Source organism: Triplophysa dalaica, chromosome 24 (genome assembly GCF_015846415.1).
Source record: "Triplophysa dalaica isolate WHDGS20190420 chromosome 24, ASM1584641v1, whole genome shotgun sequence".
NCBI classification, from domain to species: Eukaryota; Metazoa; Chordata; class Actinopteri; order Cypriniformes; family Nemacheilidae; genus Triplophysa; species Triplophysa dalaica.
Genome location: NC_079565.1, coordinates 3,264,255 through 3,282,315, shown reverse-complemented (window position 1 = coordinate 3,282,315; position 18,061 = coordinate 3,264,255). Strand labels below are relative to the sequence as shown.

Sequence of the window (18,061 nt, the reverse complement as noted above, 5' to 3'; positions counted from 1 at the left end):
CGTTTCAGTACTGCCCAGCATCCGGTGTTCCCGAGACTGGCTTTCAAGCCGGTCCAGCAGCCGGCACCAAGCGCTGCCCAGCCACCGGAGAGCGCTGCCCAGCCGCCATTCCAGCCGGTCCCGTCCGGCACTCCCGGGCCTCTCCAGCCGGTCCCGTCCGGCACTCCCGGGCCTCTCCAGCCGGTCCCGTCCGGCACTCCCGGGCCTCTCCAGCCGGTCCCGTCCGGCACTCCCGGGCCTCTCCAGCCAGAGAGCGCTGCCCAGCCGGCAATCCAGTCAGTGTTCCTGCCGGTCTTCCAGCCGGTGTCAACCCCCGCCCAGCCAGCCTTACACCCGGAAGTCAAGCCTGCCCCTGTTCCCCACTGGACTTCCCCAGTCAATCCCCCTGGGGCTTCACGCTCCAGAGCGCCACCCCAGACCGTGACTCCCCCTAAGACTGTCCCACCCTACCCATACCCTGTTGGACTGCCCCCTGGGAACTCTTGTTTTCCCCACCACCCCTCCCATGTCTGTTATTTTTATTATGCCATCCTAACCCTAGTGTCATATTTGCCTGTCTGCCCTTAATCATGTTTACAATGTTCTGTTGGTTTTTGTCTGTTACCCAGTCTGTCTTGTCTTGTTAGTTACCCCTTGTTGAACACCTGGAGGTGTTCATTTGAGGGGGGGCTTATGTCATGATTCCGCTATCATGTCATGTTTATTCTTATTCTTGCAGCGGAGTCATGACTAAGTCTAGGGTTTTGTGTGAGAAGGACATGGCATGGCTTAGATATTGGCTGTCATGCTCCTTCTCGTGTCTCGTCTATGGCCCCGCCCCTCTCGTCTCCTCGTTAGCTTCCCTTGAGTGTTTCATTACCCACACCTGCCTATTGTTAATTATCCTTTGTTCGTCTCCCTATTTAATGCCCTTGTATTCTCTGTCCTGTGCTCGTTTGTTCTTGTACATACGTGTAAACTTTGATGTCCGTTTGCCTGTCTGAACTCTGGTTCCAAGGAGTTATCCATACGCTGTGTCCCAGCATTTATTTCCAGCGTCCTGTTCCTGTTTTGTGATCCTTGTTGATTTTGTTGCAGTTGGTTTTCCCTCCGTGAGTTTTACGTTCCTGTTTGGCTGTCTTTGTTTATCCCCTGTATTTTACCCCATTGTGGGTTTTTGTTTTGTGTTTATTAAAATCTTTTGTTACCCCATACCGCTGCCTGCATTTGGGTTCTATCACCACACGTTTCGTGACATAGACGAGTTAACTCTGGACAATGGAATAGTGATGAAGGGCCACAAATCAGTCATCCCTCGCTCTTTGCAGAAAGAGTACATCAGCATAGTCCACAGAGGTCAACCTGGTGTGGAAGCTACTAAACACAGAGCTAGAGGTATCATTTTCTGGCCAGCAATGACAGCTGACATCACCGCAGAAATCCTTTCATGTTCAGTTTGCAACAGCACAAAGCCTCACCAACAGAGGGAGCCACTCAAGCTGTACCCTGTTCCAGATCTTCCCTGGTCCACGGTAGCAATGGACATGTTCGAATGGCACGGTAAACACTACCAAGTGTTAGTGGATTCATACTCTGGTTGGTATGAAATCGACCTATGTCATGATGCAACAACTTGCACTGTGATCAAGAAACTAAAAAAACATTTCTCAGTTCATGGCACACCTCACACGCTCATTTCAGACAATGCTAGGCAGTACACTAGTCAGCGTTTCAAGGACTTTGTCAAACAATGGGACTTCACTCATGTTACCAGTAGCCCTGAATATGCACAGTCAAACGGCCTGGCAGAAAGAGCGGTCCGCAGTGCAAAGGAGCTGATGGAGAAATCACACAGAGATGGAACAGATTAGGCCTGCACGATTAATCGTTTTTAAACCGAAATCGCAATTTGAAAGGGTGCGATGTTCAAATCGCAAAAGCTGCGAATATTTCGATTAAAAGGGTTTTAAATATGATAAAATGCACCTACGTAGTGTTTGAGAGTTTGCTTCTGCAATTTTACGTTTAACCAACAGGGTTATTTGTGGGTGGGTCGCGGGTGGATGATATCATATACAATATTGACACAATTTTTCAAAAAATACGAATATGTTTTAAATGCATTTTTAATCAGGCGCTAATTTGCAGTAATTTAAAAGAAATGCGCGTGCGGCGGTAGAGGACGTTCTATTTCTTTAAGCAGAAAGGGAGGCAAAACAGATCCTAGAGAAATTTAAAAAGGGAGAATTAAAAACAAAACAAAAGGTAGGAAAGCAAAGTACCGTGTGGGAGCGTTTTAGCGAAGTGATAGGATGAATCAAGTGCTGGATATGTAATATGCAACGACTGTGAGGCATTGTATGTATATGAAAGCCATAAGACTGGTACATCTTATATGGTACATCATGTATGTGCTAAATCGAAAGATTATATTTAAGCATTTACAGACAAAGACAGTGCTAAAAATTTACTGAGTAATTAAAGTGACGATCGGGTCCGGGTCGGGTTCGGATATCTATGTCAGAGACAATTATACGTGCGGGCGGGTGGCGGGTGGATAATTCATTTGAAGCAGCGGATGCGGGTGACATTTTAGCTTATCCGTGCTCTACTGTACATGCTATTGAATTAACAAAGAACGCCATTTGGAAAAGATGAGCGCGACCGGGAGCAGCAGTTCAAATTCGCAACAAAGTAACGGTATGTCTGCTGAAGTGCAAAGTCCTGCAGACGACTTGGTACCTAAAAGAAAAAGCAACGCTTATGTATGGAATTATTTTGAAAGTCTGTGTCGACCTCGCGAGGCAACTCAACCAATCTCATTCAACACCTGGAGAGGAATCAAAGACTATTTTATGATGAATGCAAGGCCAAAAAGTCCACAGATAAACCCACTTCATCGCAACAACCACCACAACTGATAGTGATATCCAAGCAAACTTCAATTGCTCACGCGTTTGAAATAAGCACAACAACGACAAATTTTCACAAAGGTTCAGCAAAATAACTGACGCCATACATAACTGTAATTGTTTACAGTGTGTTTGGGATCTTAAAAGTTTAAGGTTTTATTTATACTTGTTTATTTAACTATTTAAGATACTGCTGTTATTCTCTTAATTTGTCATGACATTTTTGCATGACAAGTTTATTTAAACAAATGGCCACAGTGTAAGTGGTTTTAAATAAACAGTGGGATAATGTTACAATAGTTTGTGATTTTGCTTGGACTTTCTTTGATGCATGCTGTTAAAACCAACACAACAATCCTAGCTCTTTTTTTTTTTAAATAGTAGTCAAATCGCATTTTAAATCGCAAATCGCATTTTGGTCAGAAAAATCACAATTAGATTTTTTTCTACAAATCGTGCAGATCTAGAACAGATGTATATCTCAACCTTCTGAACCTGAGAAACATCCCTCGTGACCCAACATTAGGTTCTCCTGCAGAACGTCTGATGTCACGACAGACTCGAACAACCATCCCTATCCACTCCAAGTTACTTGAGCCAACCCTCAAACACACTCAGCAAATCACAGCATGTATTCTCAACAAGAGAAATACCCAAAAGCGGTATTGTGATGCTTCAACTCACCCATTACAGGCACTGAAAATGGGTCAAGTCGTCAGAATGCAGACTCCAAAAGATTATGATCATCTCGGCGTGAAGAGCCCCGTTCCTACACTGTTCAGTGCAAAGTGAGAACATACAGGAGAAATCATCGTCATATTCTTCCTGTTGCATAGCCTCCTCCATCACAGCACAACCCTGAGGACATTAATTCTCAGAGTACTACTACACCTACAAAAGTCTCCTCAAATTCTACACCATGCACGCCACAAACACACCCTCCGCAACCACAATCAATATCTGCCGAGTTGCTAAAGAACTCAGAACAGTCTCCTGTCAAAGTCAGCAATGCACCTTACATAACCCGATCAGGTCGCATGTGCAAACCTAATCCAAGGTATGAGAAATGACTTTTCAAGTTGGCAGATATAAAAGGAAATATTGATATTGGTTTGATGCCTGTTTAATACTGTTCATTATGTTTTTCTTCTGTATATTGTGTCAAGCACTTTGTTATTGTGTTTTCAAGTAACAGGAGAATGTCTGAAGATTTATATAATTTAATATTCTCAGTTTATAACTGCTATAACTATACAGTTGCATTGTTAGTTGTTCATGGTTTTTACCCAGAATTGTATATTGTGCATCATTTAAAGTTTCACTTTGGCAAGGGGGAATTCAGCTTAAGGAAGAGGATGTAGATAATTATAGGAATGATTATCTCAATGTGCTGGATTTGTGTATAACTATACAGGCCCCTTTAAGGGAGCCCCTTGTCTGTTTCCGGTCTGCGTGATACGTCCAGGACTATTGTCCAGGACTGTTATGATTTAATAGAGACACACAACACTATGTATACATCCGCGCTAAAATATCAAGGTGAACGTCATCATAGCTTGCGTAGTATAGACCCAGCTCCCAACCTAACTTTGAGAATAGATTAACGGCGACATTTTTTTCATCGCGCGATAAGAGTCTCACGTTAACGCAGCACGTTAACGCCGATAACGGCACACCACTAAAATATATATATATATTAGTGGTGGGTCGTTAACGGCGTTAAGCAGTGAGATTCTTATCGCGCGATAAAACAAATGTCGCCGTTAATCTATTCTCAAAGTTGGGTTGGGAGCTGGGTCTATACTACGCAAGCTATGATGACTTTCACCTTGATATTTTAGCGCGGATGTATACCAGTTTAACTGCACTGTACGGAGCGAGAACGAGATTTTTCAATTCGCGTCATTCGCGGAAGCAGAAGCCGCCTCATCATCTCATGACCAGGGCTTCATTCGCGTCCTTAGTGCCGCCTCATCATCTCTTAACCAGGGCTTCATTCGCGCGATTCGCGCAGCAAGTAGGTCTATTGGCTCTTTGCATTAACATATAAATCACTCGCGCTTGACACGCCATTCGCGTTTGGTCTGAACACAACATAACGTTACTGTGAAATTACCGCATCAAACGTGACGTGCTAACATGGATGCAGCTATGAAGCCGCCGGGTTTGCTTCAGGGAATATTAATTTTTAAGAAGCTTCCCAATAGAAACATCGACAAGACTAAGGTTGTTTGCACCTTGTGCAATGCGGAATTGGTTTAAAAAAAACACTTTCTCTCAACAGGTAGTGGTCTAGCTTTAGTTGAAACCAGTAACTTTGTATTGAGATCTAATGTATTATGGCTCCTGTATGACATATCGCTTGTTGCTCCCTCACTCTTTGTAAGTCGCTTTGGATAAAAGCGTCTGCTAAATGACTAAATGTAAATGTACTGTAGGAGCTCTTCCAGTCTCAAGTACCACCTAAACGCAAATCATCCCTTAGCTAATGCGGAAGTAAACACAAATTCATCTTATTGAACATAATTTAATTTTCAGCACCAATTATCATAGTAGAACAGCTTTCTCAAGCAGTTTGTGATGCATTTTGGAAACAGGAGATGAGCCCCTGGTCTAATGCGCCACCTGGCTTGAGAAACCCGTTCTCAAAGACTTACTTTTAGTCATTATTTGGGTAGCACACATATTCTGAGTGCCTTCGGCAGAATTCAAATGAGCCATTTTAATCTAGATTAATCTAGATTAATTCCAAAATTAATCTAGATTAAAAAAATTAATCTATGCCCACCACTAATATATATATACACACACACATAAACTGAGCTGTCAGGTCTCTGGTCTAGCTTCTGTGGGGTTTGTTTTTCTTATGTCTTGTTAGGATTGTCGGGCATGTGGGTTATGTTATTCCTAGTTTGTCTGCGTTTCACCCACTTCCCTCATTACCTTGTTTACTCACTCATCATTAGTTTATACTCTTCAGCTGGATTTTCTGATTTTACCGCTCTTTCTCCAGCTGTTCCTTGTTTTCTTCCGGGTCACTGTGTCTTCTCTTGTCCGATGTCAGTCCGTTTGTTTAAATCACCTGTGAGTTGTCCACTCCACTCCACTCGAGTCTAGTCTTGCGATTGATATCATCTTGTCTTGTCCAGGCTCCAGAGCTGTTAGTCGTCAACCGGAATCTACCCTTGTCTTGCTCTCTGCTTACTCAAATATCTACGACTGCCATTACCTCTTCTCGAGGGATCTTGCTACTACCTCCAGCTGCCTGGGGAACCCACAGGTTTGCTGCACATGTAATTTACGCCCTGACATCTTATCCCTTGGTTCTTAACCGGCTGTTGGTTTTAGGAATTGAGGCTACGGACCTCCACTGTCAAGCATACGGGAGTACCAGGGTTGTGCTCGTCATCTCCCGCTCGAGGTAGATACAGTAGTTCGTCTCAAGTCTCTTGCTAGAAGGAGTCTAGCCAATTGAACTGTCATCCTCAAGTGGATTCTTCCTTGGCTCTCGCTGGAAGGAATCAAACAAGTTTGAACCGTCATCAAGTGAATTCTTCCTTGGCTCTCGCTGGCAGAAATTACACCAGTCGAACCATCATCAAGTGGATTCTTCCTTGGCCTTCAAGTGGATTCTTCCTTCCTTCTTCAGTCCCCTGAACCTCCCGGCCGAGCACTCGAGCCTGTATTGACTTTTGCTGCATGACATTCAGATTATCTGTCTTTGTGCCTATTATTCCCTGTATGAGCATTTTGAGCTGGGTCGAATAAAACATACCTTCTCCTGCATCTGACTCTGAGTCGTTCTTAACACTGAGCAAGCTAATGGAGATCAGGCGATTGCAATGTTAACAATATACAATGCAATATATACAAGAGAGAAAAAACAAAACCTGCTATCAGGTACTTTAGTTCATGAATATTACAATTTAACCGAATAATGTTTTGAAGAATTTCTGTTTCAGATCAGTACATAAAACTATTTCTATTGTTATAATTACATGATAAAACATGAAACATATTAAAAAGTAATCCAGCTTGTCTTGAGACTTCATTTGATTGTTCTTTTCTACACCCAGATGTTTTTAAAGCATGGACACATGCTGTGTAAACTGTTCCTGTACACCCTGCTCGGATTTCTCAAAATCTTGTCTGTAGTTGTGGACGTGCGAAACGTCATCGAGGATGCATTAGTAGGTGGTTTGTGTGGACTTTATTTCCCGACATGCATTGCATTGGTCTCATAAATCAATTATTTGTTTCTGGGCGAATCATTTTTACTGATGGCAAAGAGAAGTTTGATACATTTCTATTTTTGATTTTTGTTGTTCTGGAGAGCTGTACTTTAGACAAAATTATTTACTTCTATATTTCCTATTTTACAAACTTCTTTTAATTTATAAAAAAGGATTGTGTTTTGTATCATATTTCATTTTATTATAAGCATAGGATAATCCGAGCAGGCACATCCCAGACTAACATATTCATATTTTTTTAAATGAAAACGACTGGAAGCACTGACGTATTTTATATCATATTTCATTTCAATTTGTTCAGTGGTAAGAGTATTGCGTTATCAACGCAAGGTTGTGGGTTCGAATCCAGGGGATTGCACATACCTATGTATAAATGTATAGTATAATGCAATGTAAGTCGCAAAGCAGCTACCAAATGCATAAATATATATAAATAATATTATGAAGTAAACATTGTGAAACTCTCACACTCTGGTGTCAGTTTTAAAACAGTTGGATGTGTGTTAGTACACGCTGCTGCAGCACGGCAATGACGGCGAGCTGGTGAGACGTGTCATCAAACAGCAGTTTTACATCATCTGCTGCGTCACGCTGAACAACCTGCTGCTGCGCAAAGACATGTGCTCCTGGAGTAAAGGTCTACAGATCAGGTACTCACACATCACCCTTAAGCAGTACTCGAGTTGTAAAAAAAATCAGGGGCGATGGTGATACCAAAAATCTATTGGGAATACATCTATTAAATGTTGAAATAAAAAGTCTTTAATTTCATGCAAGGAAAAGTAATGGCTAGAAATGGCATTCCTTGCCCTTGTCATTTATATGTTGTAGAATGTTTGACGAACGATGATAGAGAACGCGATGACATTCCAGCAGATGCCGCTGATTGGACAGGACAGAGTTACATGGCGGATAACAGATTAGGCCTACTTAGGCCAGGCGTGTGTTGCTTAGGTGGCCGCTGTAAAGAGCTGTGGGAAACCCTGCAGTACGATATTCCTGGTGAAACAGAAACCAAATCTAACAAACTTTGTGAATGTAAAGTCTAACTTGACGTTAGCTAACAAGAAAAAAATGCTCCAAATGAACTAACATCGTTAACTGTGTTGTTATCGCCTCTGTCCAGATATTCCGCCTTTGGGGACATATCAAAAGTATTCCTGACTCTTGACATACCTTCAGTGCTACTTCTTGCCCTCTTAAAGCCAAAATCACTCAGGTCAAGCTGTCCATGTCTTTTGGGCTTGGCCATGATGCTGAAATCACCGGTACCAGCACTTGCACTGCTGTGTCGCTGACTGACGTGATGTCAATTAAAAAACAAATCGTCATGTCATTATGTGCACGTTGTCCTTGTCCACAGTTTTTTAGCCTATTCGATATTCGCAAAAACTAAATGTTGAAATAGAAGTAAATTACCACTGGTAATATTTAAACATTCATTGATAATACGACAGGGGATGTGAAGGGGGGATGGCCGTTTTAGAAGGGAGATGATATGGACCATCTTTATTTCAAAGGGGGATGTCATCCCACCCTAAACTCGAGTACTGAGCTTAAGCTATAAGCGTTATACTAGAACACAGCCTGGAGCCATAAACTTCAGCCGCCAGTATATCTGTCCTTGCGTTCGTCATGAGACAAATGACATCTGAGAACTGTATGAGGTCAGTAAAAAAGTAGATGTATGGCTTTTGTTTACACTGCTGCTAAGCACTTTTTGTGCTTAATGGTTTTTGTGACCACTTACTGTACTTTAATTTTATCCAGACAAGCCTTTATATTCTGCCAAGCATCTTTTATGTTCTATACAGATCAATGTCTAGTGTGTTTCAAATGAAAGACAGGTTTGATGTATATAAACGAGTGATAACAGAATGTCCAGTTTTTCATTGAACAATCCATTTCACTTTGTGACATTCAAACATCCTTTCTTTTGGAATTGAATATTTGATGTGCGAGCTTCATGACTGTTTATCTATGCCCCATATGGCCACTAGGGGGCCCCAAGCTTGCGGAGCCTTACCTATTCGCGTGGTTTGCGTAGTGGTTAATAGTGCTACTGAAAGTCTGGTCATGTTTTTGTCTTGTCACACTAACATTACCTGAAACGTGTAAATGCTTTCGCCGTTTTGTAGTTTACATGACTGGATTTTACATTTAGCCGTTTACTACGTTGACACGTCTCAAGCGCACCCACGATGAACGACACCACGGGCGCACAAACTCCCGAGAGCTGTGATACATATACCTGTATTTTCCCCTTGACTACGTAACAGCTTATATGCAACTTAATTGCAACACTGAACTGTTATTTGATAAAAAAAAAAAAAACACATGCTTTGTCCTCCACAAAGACGTCCGCGCTAGATCTATCCGAACCCAAAACACCCTACATCTTGGTCAGGGTGAGTGCGCCGAGCTCGGAACCGGTTTGAACGCTTCGGAGGCGTTGTACTGCGTTCGCGTAAAGACAAGAGGATGAGGGCTCATTATGAGATGTGGTTTGTGATGAGACAAGAATGGGGTATAGGATGGTTGAGACTGATATGAAGTGAGGGTGCCTGCTGGAGTGCTGACAAGTTGGAATCCGTGAGCGGCTGGGAGTAGTTCACGTAGAGGTTGTAAATTAAGCTGGCTGTAATTAAGCCTCTTATCAAAAAACCAAACTTACAAAGCCCTGAACGGTTTAGCACCTACTTACTTAACCGAGCTTTTATCACGTTACAACCCATCACGCTCGCTGAGATCTCAAAACTTAGGACTTTTGACAACACCTAGAATAACAAAATCCACCAAAAGTGGACAAGCTTTCTCATACGTAGCACCTAAACTCTGGAATAGCCTTCCTGATACTATTCGAGGGTCAGACAAACTCTCCCAATTTAAATCTAGATTAAAGACACATCTTTTCAGCCAAGCTTTCACTTAATGCATAGTTAATGAACAGCAGCTACGCTAATTATTCTCCTTATTCTCTTTCTGCCTCTGCCTCGGGATGCCCATCCCGAGGTAGGAAGAAGTTCCACCATGTCCAGGCGACCGACAGATGCCCATCCCCAATTTGAGATTACACCAGATACAGCTGCAGACTGACTGACCATCCCAGCTCCATCTAAGGCAATTCCACCAGCTGCCAAGAGAAATATGACCATCGGACCATCCCAGCTCAGACCACTACATCCCCAACCAAGACCAAAGACGGACTATTTGTCTTATTTATGCTGAAGTTACAATATTTGGTATTAAATGCTAAACCTAAACCACACGTCAGCAGTTTGAGTGCAGCTATGACACGTCAGAGGGGATCTGGCCCTCCCGGTTGAGCCTGGTTTCTCCCGAGGTTTTTTTCTCCATTAATCAATCATTGGAGTTTGGGTTCCTCGCCACAGCAGGGCAGTGTTGGCCTGCTCACCGGGAGACTGCATTCATTTATTTATTTATTTAGAAATTAGATGTTATTTATTAGAATGAACTTACTCGTTGTATAAATACCATGCACTGTGCTGTGTTTTAACTTTTCTGTTTTTCCTGTTTGCCCCTGTAAAGCTGCTTTGAAACAATACACATTGTGAAAAGCGCTATATAAATAAACTTGAATTGAATTGAATTGTAAATATGGGGATTTCGGAAACCATCTAAAATGAACATGGCTTCGTGGGTGTCCCTGGGGTTTAGACTGATACTGGAAGGAGGGAGCCAACTGCACTAGAACGCCTGATGGAGGCTCGTGCTGGGTTGAACGCTGCTGTGATGCTTGCTTCCGAAGAAAGTCGTTGGCGGCAGAACAAGAGACAGAAGCACTGGCCTCTGCGGAGGCAATCGCTGCGGCGACGGTGGCTTCTGTGCTTTAGATGGAAGCACGGTGCGGAGGCCATCGCCGAGGCGAGCTAAACGTTTATGCTCAATCTTAAGAAATAAGATGCTTTCCCTATTTATTATCGAGCTCGGAAGGGCTTATTGTGTATGTGCGGTGATTGCTGATTATAGACCAGCCGGCTGTTTATATGCTCCGGCTCTTCCCGAACTTTGTTAATTAAACATCGTTAACGGAACTGGAGCACAAGCACCCAATAACATTTTATCATCGCATTAATCCCTTCGTTTTTTTACATTATGCACGTATAGTCGCCGAATTGCCAATAAAACACAGACATATAGCTTAGTTTACAAACAAAATTAAGAAAAATAACTTCTCTTCTGCCGTCGCGCTGGAATTTAACAACAGTGACAGAAAATATTACTGCTATTGAACCTTTAAAGCATCTCTACATTTTTCCGTGTTTCAACTTGTCTGCTTGTCTGGCTGTATTGTAACTGCATGGTGTTTTTTGATGTGACAACGCATGAGCTATAAGCAAATGAGCATCCATTTCTTAACTAAAGATCAGTAAATACTGGGTTTTGGCCGTGTTTTGTTAAACTAGGTTCCAGTTTTTAAAGCACGACGTGGCGACACTCCAGGCCTCACGGTCACCGCCGTCTGCAAACTGTGCATTTAAAGTGCGTGTATGTAACAAGAAGCGACCCTGAGTGATTGAAATTAAATCTTGTGTCAGAATGAACACGCCTAATACGAATGAATGATTTTTATTCACCACATACAGCAAAATATGGTTTAATCAGAATCTTTTCAGGGTTTGTTGACATACCAATACTCGTAGGTTCACATGCAAGTAACCCTATGACGCTATTTAAAAACATTGTGCATTACTTACCACAATCCATTTCACTCGACATCTTGTTGGAGCTTCAGAATAAATCTACATCCGTCGGATATATGTAGTTAATTTCTTTCTTTAAAAGATGTCGAACAATAACGTAGGACATTTACTTTCGATTTACTGGCTTATGGTTTCAGTTTCCCTTAGAAGCTTGCAACCTGAACGCATGCGCAGTTGTTTGTCGATTCATGCCGGTGTAAATCATATCTGTAAACATTTGTGTACCAGAATGCGGGCGACCCACGTGGGGAGGGGTGTTGTTAAGGGCAAAAGGGCACCCCTCCGTTATAAATCGTTTTAAATCTTTTACTTTATATCAAACATATCCATCCATCCATCCATTTTCTACCGCTTATCCGAACTACCTCGGGTCACGGGGAGCCTGCGCCTATCTCAGGAGTCATCGGGCATCAAGGCAGGATACACCCTGGATGGAGTGCCAACCAATCGCAGGGCACACACACTCACTCATTCACTCACGCATTCACACCCTACGGACAATTTTTCCGGAGATTATCAAACATATATTTATTCAAAATAATTGTTTAATTAATGCTATATCTGAACAATTTAGCATTTAAATTTTGCCAGAGATCTCAACGTCAGACATTAAATAACTTCTATCACATCTAGAATGTAACATCTAGAATAGAATTGAATCCTTTATTGTCACTGTACAACGAAATTGGATGCAGAACCTTCTGTGAAAAACAGAACAAACAAGGTAAGTAGAAATGGTGAAGTATTCAGTTACACACATTCATCATATTTTTCATCAAATTGCACAATCCCCTATGCACATATATTACAACAAATACTGCACTCTGTAAGTTCTTTTTATCTAAACACAGTTTGGGTGTGAAAAACAAGAGTATTGACAGGTATGATAAAACTGACTTTATTTTACCGTTTGGACCATTTTCTCCCATTTCTTTTGTCGCTGTCATTTGTAAGTCGACTTGGACAAAATTATAGGCTCAATTTGTGTGTGACACTGTCCACAAAAACAAATAGAAGGCCTGTGCATTAAATGAAAGCGACATTCTTCCTAATAGGTTTCATTACAGATGTGGAAAATAATTATTTTTACAATCGATTGCAATGAATGACATTTTCTGCATAGATTAAAAAGAAGTATAGTCCTACTGTCAATTAAATTGAAATTAAAACCTTAAATTAGGTTTACCGTTTACACATACTTGAAAACTTCTAATGTTTACAGGTGTGTCATAAACGTTTAAAAAATAAGTTTTGCAGTTTTTACTTTCAGTTCTTAAAATGCGTCAGAGCACATGAGGCGTCAAGATTCTTCAGTTGTTTACCTGTAAGATTGTCAGCATAACTGGAAAAACAAGTTAGAACAATGTGACTGTGTGACAGGAATAACCCCAGAGATTAAATGGAAACAAAAGAACATAAACTAAGTAAAGATACAAATGATCAGATTTGGTATGAAGTTGTTTCAATAATGCATCAACTTCAAATATGTAGAAATTTAAGAGCAGTAGTCCAAGTAGACATTTTCATGGACCTGCCTTCTTAATAAATGCTGTAGACTTTATTTTGAGTTACTAACTAAGGTTATCAAATAGTCTCTTACTGTACGGTGTTATCATGGGCCTACAGTATATTTTGATACCAAAGCATTTCCTGATATTTTAAGAGAGATACTTGCTCTTGCAAAGACATACTCTCATGGGAATGGTATGAATGACACTGTTGATGGTGCATTGAATGTGTACACTCCTATACAGAAATAATAACTTAAGTCATTTTTATCAAATAAGACAATTAGCAATTCAAAATGTAACTAAAACCACTATTGTAGCTTGTTTGATTTGTGAATATTTTTTACTGAATATCAAACAAACACTGCACAAACAAGTCCATCATTAGTTAAACAAAGAAAACAAAAACACATTAACCAGGCATTGCAAACCATAAAAGCAAGAGGCACGGCTTTAGAAATAAAGTTATATTATTACATAATCTACATTACACAACATGTCAGTGGGTGTGGCTGGACACTCTTATGAAGCACATGACAGGCTGAGGTTGGTTTGAAAACAAAGTGGAGAAATCAAAACTATAGATCGATAAAGAGAAGAGGATTTATTCCTTGGCTTATAAACCTGAACAGAGTTTGTATTTAAAACTGTAAAAACTTAAAGGGTCCATGAGTTATATCCTTAACTTCACTTCTGTCATGTTCAACGTTTGATTTCATCAGTTTTCTACTTTCTTTGTCTCAAAGTTGCTAAAACGGTATCACTCGTATTTGACCATAATCCTACGTTCCCTTTCGAGGGAACTCGCACTGCGTCGCCATGGCAACGCTTTGGGGAACGCCTCAGCGTGACCAGCTCTGAGCACGTGTGTCAACATCGTCCAGTAGTGGAACGCTACGTCATAGATGACGTATGGACCAGGAGGTATAAAACGACATCCGAAATAGTGAACTTCAGCTCTTTTCTTCTCAGCAACGGCTCTGTGTGTAGTGTGTGTTTGTCTAGTTAAAAGAAGCGTGAGTGTGTTCTGTAAAAGAAGTGTGTTTGGTTAGCCAGTTTGCTAACATGTCAGAGAAAAGTTTCAGACATTGTGCTCCTCCTTGTTCGCGTTTTATCACGAGCAATGATACGCATGATCTCTGTGTAGTCTGTCTGGGAGCGGAGCATGCACAGTCAGAGCTCGAGGGAGCTGACTGTGAAGCCTGTGGACTTTTACCACAGCGTACGCTCCGTTCCCGTTCAGCACTATTTGATAAGCACGGCCAGGTGCGAGCTCCGCGTGGTGATGGTCCCGCTTTTGCCGAGGCAGAGCGGAATCTTCGCTCGTGGGGCTCGCAGATGGACGTCAGGGAGGCTGAAGAGACATGCTCCGGCTTCTCTTTACCCTCCGTAGCTTCCACCTCTCTCTCTGCTGAGTCGGGAGCACGCACTGCGGTTTCTCCCGCTCAGAGAGGGAGTCCGGTTCGGCAAAGTTCTGCATCTGAGGATGTAGACATAACTGGTATCGAAGCAGGAGAGTTAGATTGTGTTCCCCCTCTTGCTGCTTCGGTTCACGCCGATCTGGTGGAAGTCATGACAGCTGCGGTAGCCCAACTAACAATAGACTGGCCGCAAGATAAACCTAACGCTCGTCCTGAGAATAAGATGGACGAGCGATGTCTCAAGCATAACACACAACACTCACGACGCAAACTCCCTTTCTTTTCTGACCTACATCAGGAGGTGTGTAAGTCGTGGCAGCATCCATATACCGCACGAGTATTCACGCCACAGACTTGCATTTATTCTAATGTTCAGGGCTATAAAGAAAGAGGTTACGGGGCGATGCCGAGAATAGAACAGACGCTTGCGAGCTATCTGTCTCCATCCACGGCTTCGTCCCTAAAAGCCCCTACCTTGCCATCAAAGCCATGCAGGGTGACATCGACTTTGATTGGCAAGGCATATGCGGCAGCAGGGCAGTCCGGGGCTTGCTTACACTCTGTGGCACTACTTCAGGCGTATCAAGCAGATGCGCTACGTGAATTGGTCGACACGGGATTGGTGGCGGCGGATATTTTACAACCCGTCCGTCATGCTTTGGATGTTTCTCTCCGTGCTACTCGTGAGACTGCTCGTTCTTTAGGCCGTTCCATGGGCGCTATGGTAGCCACTGAGAGGCATTTATGGTTGAACCTCTCAGACATGAAACCATCTGACAAAGCATTTCTTCTGGATGCCCCATTGTCCCCTACGGGCCTTTTCGGCAACGCTGTAGATACCGTTGTTGAAAGGTTCGAGGAGGCTAAGAAACAGGCTGCGGCATTTAAACTTTATCTCCCCCGCCGCGGACAAACTCCCCAGGCGGCGGGGCGAGAACAGCCACAGGCGTCCACTAGCTATCGTGAGCGTCAGAAGCAGAGTGTTGCTTCCCGAGCCCCACCCCAGAAGGATGGGGGTTCAGGAAGAAAATTTCACCCGCAGCCTTACAAACCTAGGACTGACCCGAGGGCAGTCATCCAGGCGAGGAAAGGGGAAAACAAGTAAAAGTCCTGACAGCCCATTTCCCCCCGAGGAGCGTGCGCTCGCACCTCATTATACGGTGCCCGTTCCTCCTCGGTGTCCCCAGAGGGTTCAGCCGGCTCTGCCAATCGAGGTTTGCCGAGCCGTTGCAGTTCCCGTAATAATATCACCAGAGGCTGGCCCCAAGAGGCTAGTCCCCTTAGTTGACCATTTGGCAGCCTGGAAAAGTCTACCAAATGTGTCACAATGGGTCCTGCTTACGGTAGAGCAGGGTTACCGGATCCAATTTCAAATCCGCCCACCCCGCTTCAACAGGGTTTTGTACACCGAGGTGTGCCCTGACTAGACTCTGGTGATGGAACAAGAAGTTCTAGCAAAATCGCATCTGTCGGTTCAACATCGAGATGTTGTTCTCGCACATATGGAGGAGCTAGGGCTGACGGTGAATACCAAGAAAAGTGTGCTTTCTCCAGTACAGAGAACCATTTTTTAGGAGTAATATGGGATTCCATCACAGTGCAGGCGCGGCTCACGCCTGCTCGTATTGTTGCAATCCTGTCAGCCGTTTGCAGAATAAAGCTAGGCCAATCACTGACGGTAAAGCTTTTTCAGAGGCTGTTGGGACTCATGGCAGCTGCGTCCAACATCATTCCTGTCGGCCTGCTGTATATGAGACCTCTACAGTGTTGGCTCAAAACCAAAGGGTTTTCCCCGAGGGGCAACCAGTTGCGCATTATCAAAGTGACACGCAGATGCCTGCACACGTTGAGAATGTGGAAAGAACCTTGGTTCGTTTCCCAAGGACCAGTGTTGGGAAGCAGTTGTCGGCGCGTTGCACTGACAACCGATGCTTCACTCACAGGTTTGGGAGCTGTTGTGGAAGGCCAATGGGGCCAAAACCGATAGGAGAGCCAATTTCGATCTTGGCACATAAATTGCCTAGAGATGATGGCAGTGTCTCTGGCGTTGACACACTTTCTCCCACAACTCAGAGACCAACATGTGCTTGTCAGGACAGACAACACAGCTGTGGTCTCATACATAAATCACCAGGGGGGTCTGCGGTCTCGGCAACTATACAAGTTGGCACCTCAGATCCTCCTTTGGTCTCAGAGGGAGCTGCTCTCCTTGAGGGCAGTCTATATCCCCTGTCACCTGAACCGAGGAGCAGACATCCTGTCGAGGCAGGGGCTGAGGCCGGGGGAATGGAGACTCCACCCAAGGTGGTGGAGCAGATTTGGATGAGGTTTTGCTGGGCAGAGATAAATCTGTTCGCGACTCAGGTAAGTATGGCACAGGTGTGGCCGAGGTTTCACCTGTACGCCTTTCCCCCGATCGCTCTACTCCCGGGAGTTCTGGAAAGGGTGCGCAGAGACGGAGTTCACCTACTGTTGGTAGCCCCGTTCTGACCGGCCTGAGTGTGGTTCTCAAACATCTTAGACCTGTTGGAGAACTCTCCATGGGAGATTCCTTTGAGGAGGTACCTCCTTTCTCAAGCGGAGGGTCAGATACATTACCCACGCCCGGAGTTATGGAAACTATGGGTTTGGCCTCTGAGAGGGCTAGCCTTCTAGACACTGGTCTCTCAGCTGAGGCTGTGGAGACCATACTTAATTCCAGAGCTCCTTCTACAAGGAAGCTTTATGCCTTGAAGTGGGGAGTCGTCACTACTTGGTGTTCAGCTCACCGTTTGGACCCTGTAACTGCCCAGTTTCTACAGTGCTTGAGTTCTTACAAGATCCCTTTGCTGCGGACTTATCCCCATCTACTTTATAGGTGTATATGGCAGCCATTTCTGCCTTTCATGTTCGGCTAGGGGGCATACCTGTGGTAGAGACCCCTTGGTTCTACAGTTTCTTCATGGTGCTCGCAGGTTGAGGCCTGTGAGCTACACTAGGGTACCTACCTGGGAAGAGAACGGTAGAGAAAGAAATATCATTCACAGCTCTGCTAAATTAAAAGCAAATTTTAAAAGAGCTATGTTTGAACAAGTTAGACAAGTTACACAAAGACTAAGCGCTTGTCCGGGAATTTTCATCCATTCAGTCGCTCAAGTTTCTTACTCTTAAGACAGTCTTCCTGATGGCTATTACTTCTCTCAAGAGAGTGGGAGATCTTCAGGCCCTGTCGGTTTCCCCTACGTGCCTTGAATTTGCTCCTGGTTTGGTTAAGGCGTTCCTTTT

General features: G+C 43.5%; 1 protein-coding gene and 1 long non-coding RNA gene across 2 annotated transcripts in view; one reads left to right on the top strand and one right to left on the bottom strand.

Annotated features, from left to right (window-relative positions):
- LOC130414654 (uncharacterized) overlaps nucleotides 1-12,026 on the bottom strand; it is a 52,126-nt gene extending 40,100 nt beyond the window's left edge. The window contains exon 1 of the mRNA XM_056740669.1: nucleotides 11,863-12,026. Within this exon, the coding sequence (XP_056596647.1) occupies nucleotides 11,863-11,884 (22 nt within the window). The 5' untranslated portion in view covers nucleotides 11,885-12,026. The remainder of the gene's footprint in view (nucleotides 1-11,862) is intronic.
- Nucleotides 4,616-6,703, top strand: LOC130413907 (uncharacterized). The gene is made up of 3 exons (XR_008905556.1): nucleotides 4,616-4,908; nucleotides 6,041-6,171; nucleotides 6,240-6,703. It is a non-coding gene; the product is annotated as an uncharacterized LOC130413907 (long non-coding RNA).
- Nucleotides 12,027-18,061: the final 6,035 nt, after the last annotated feature.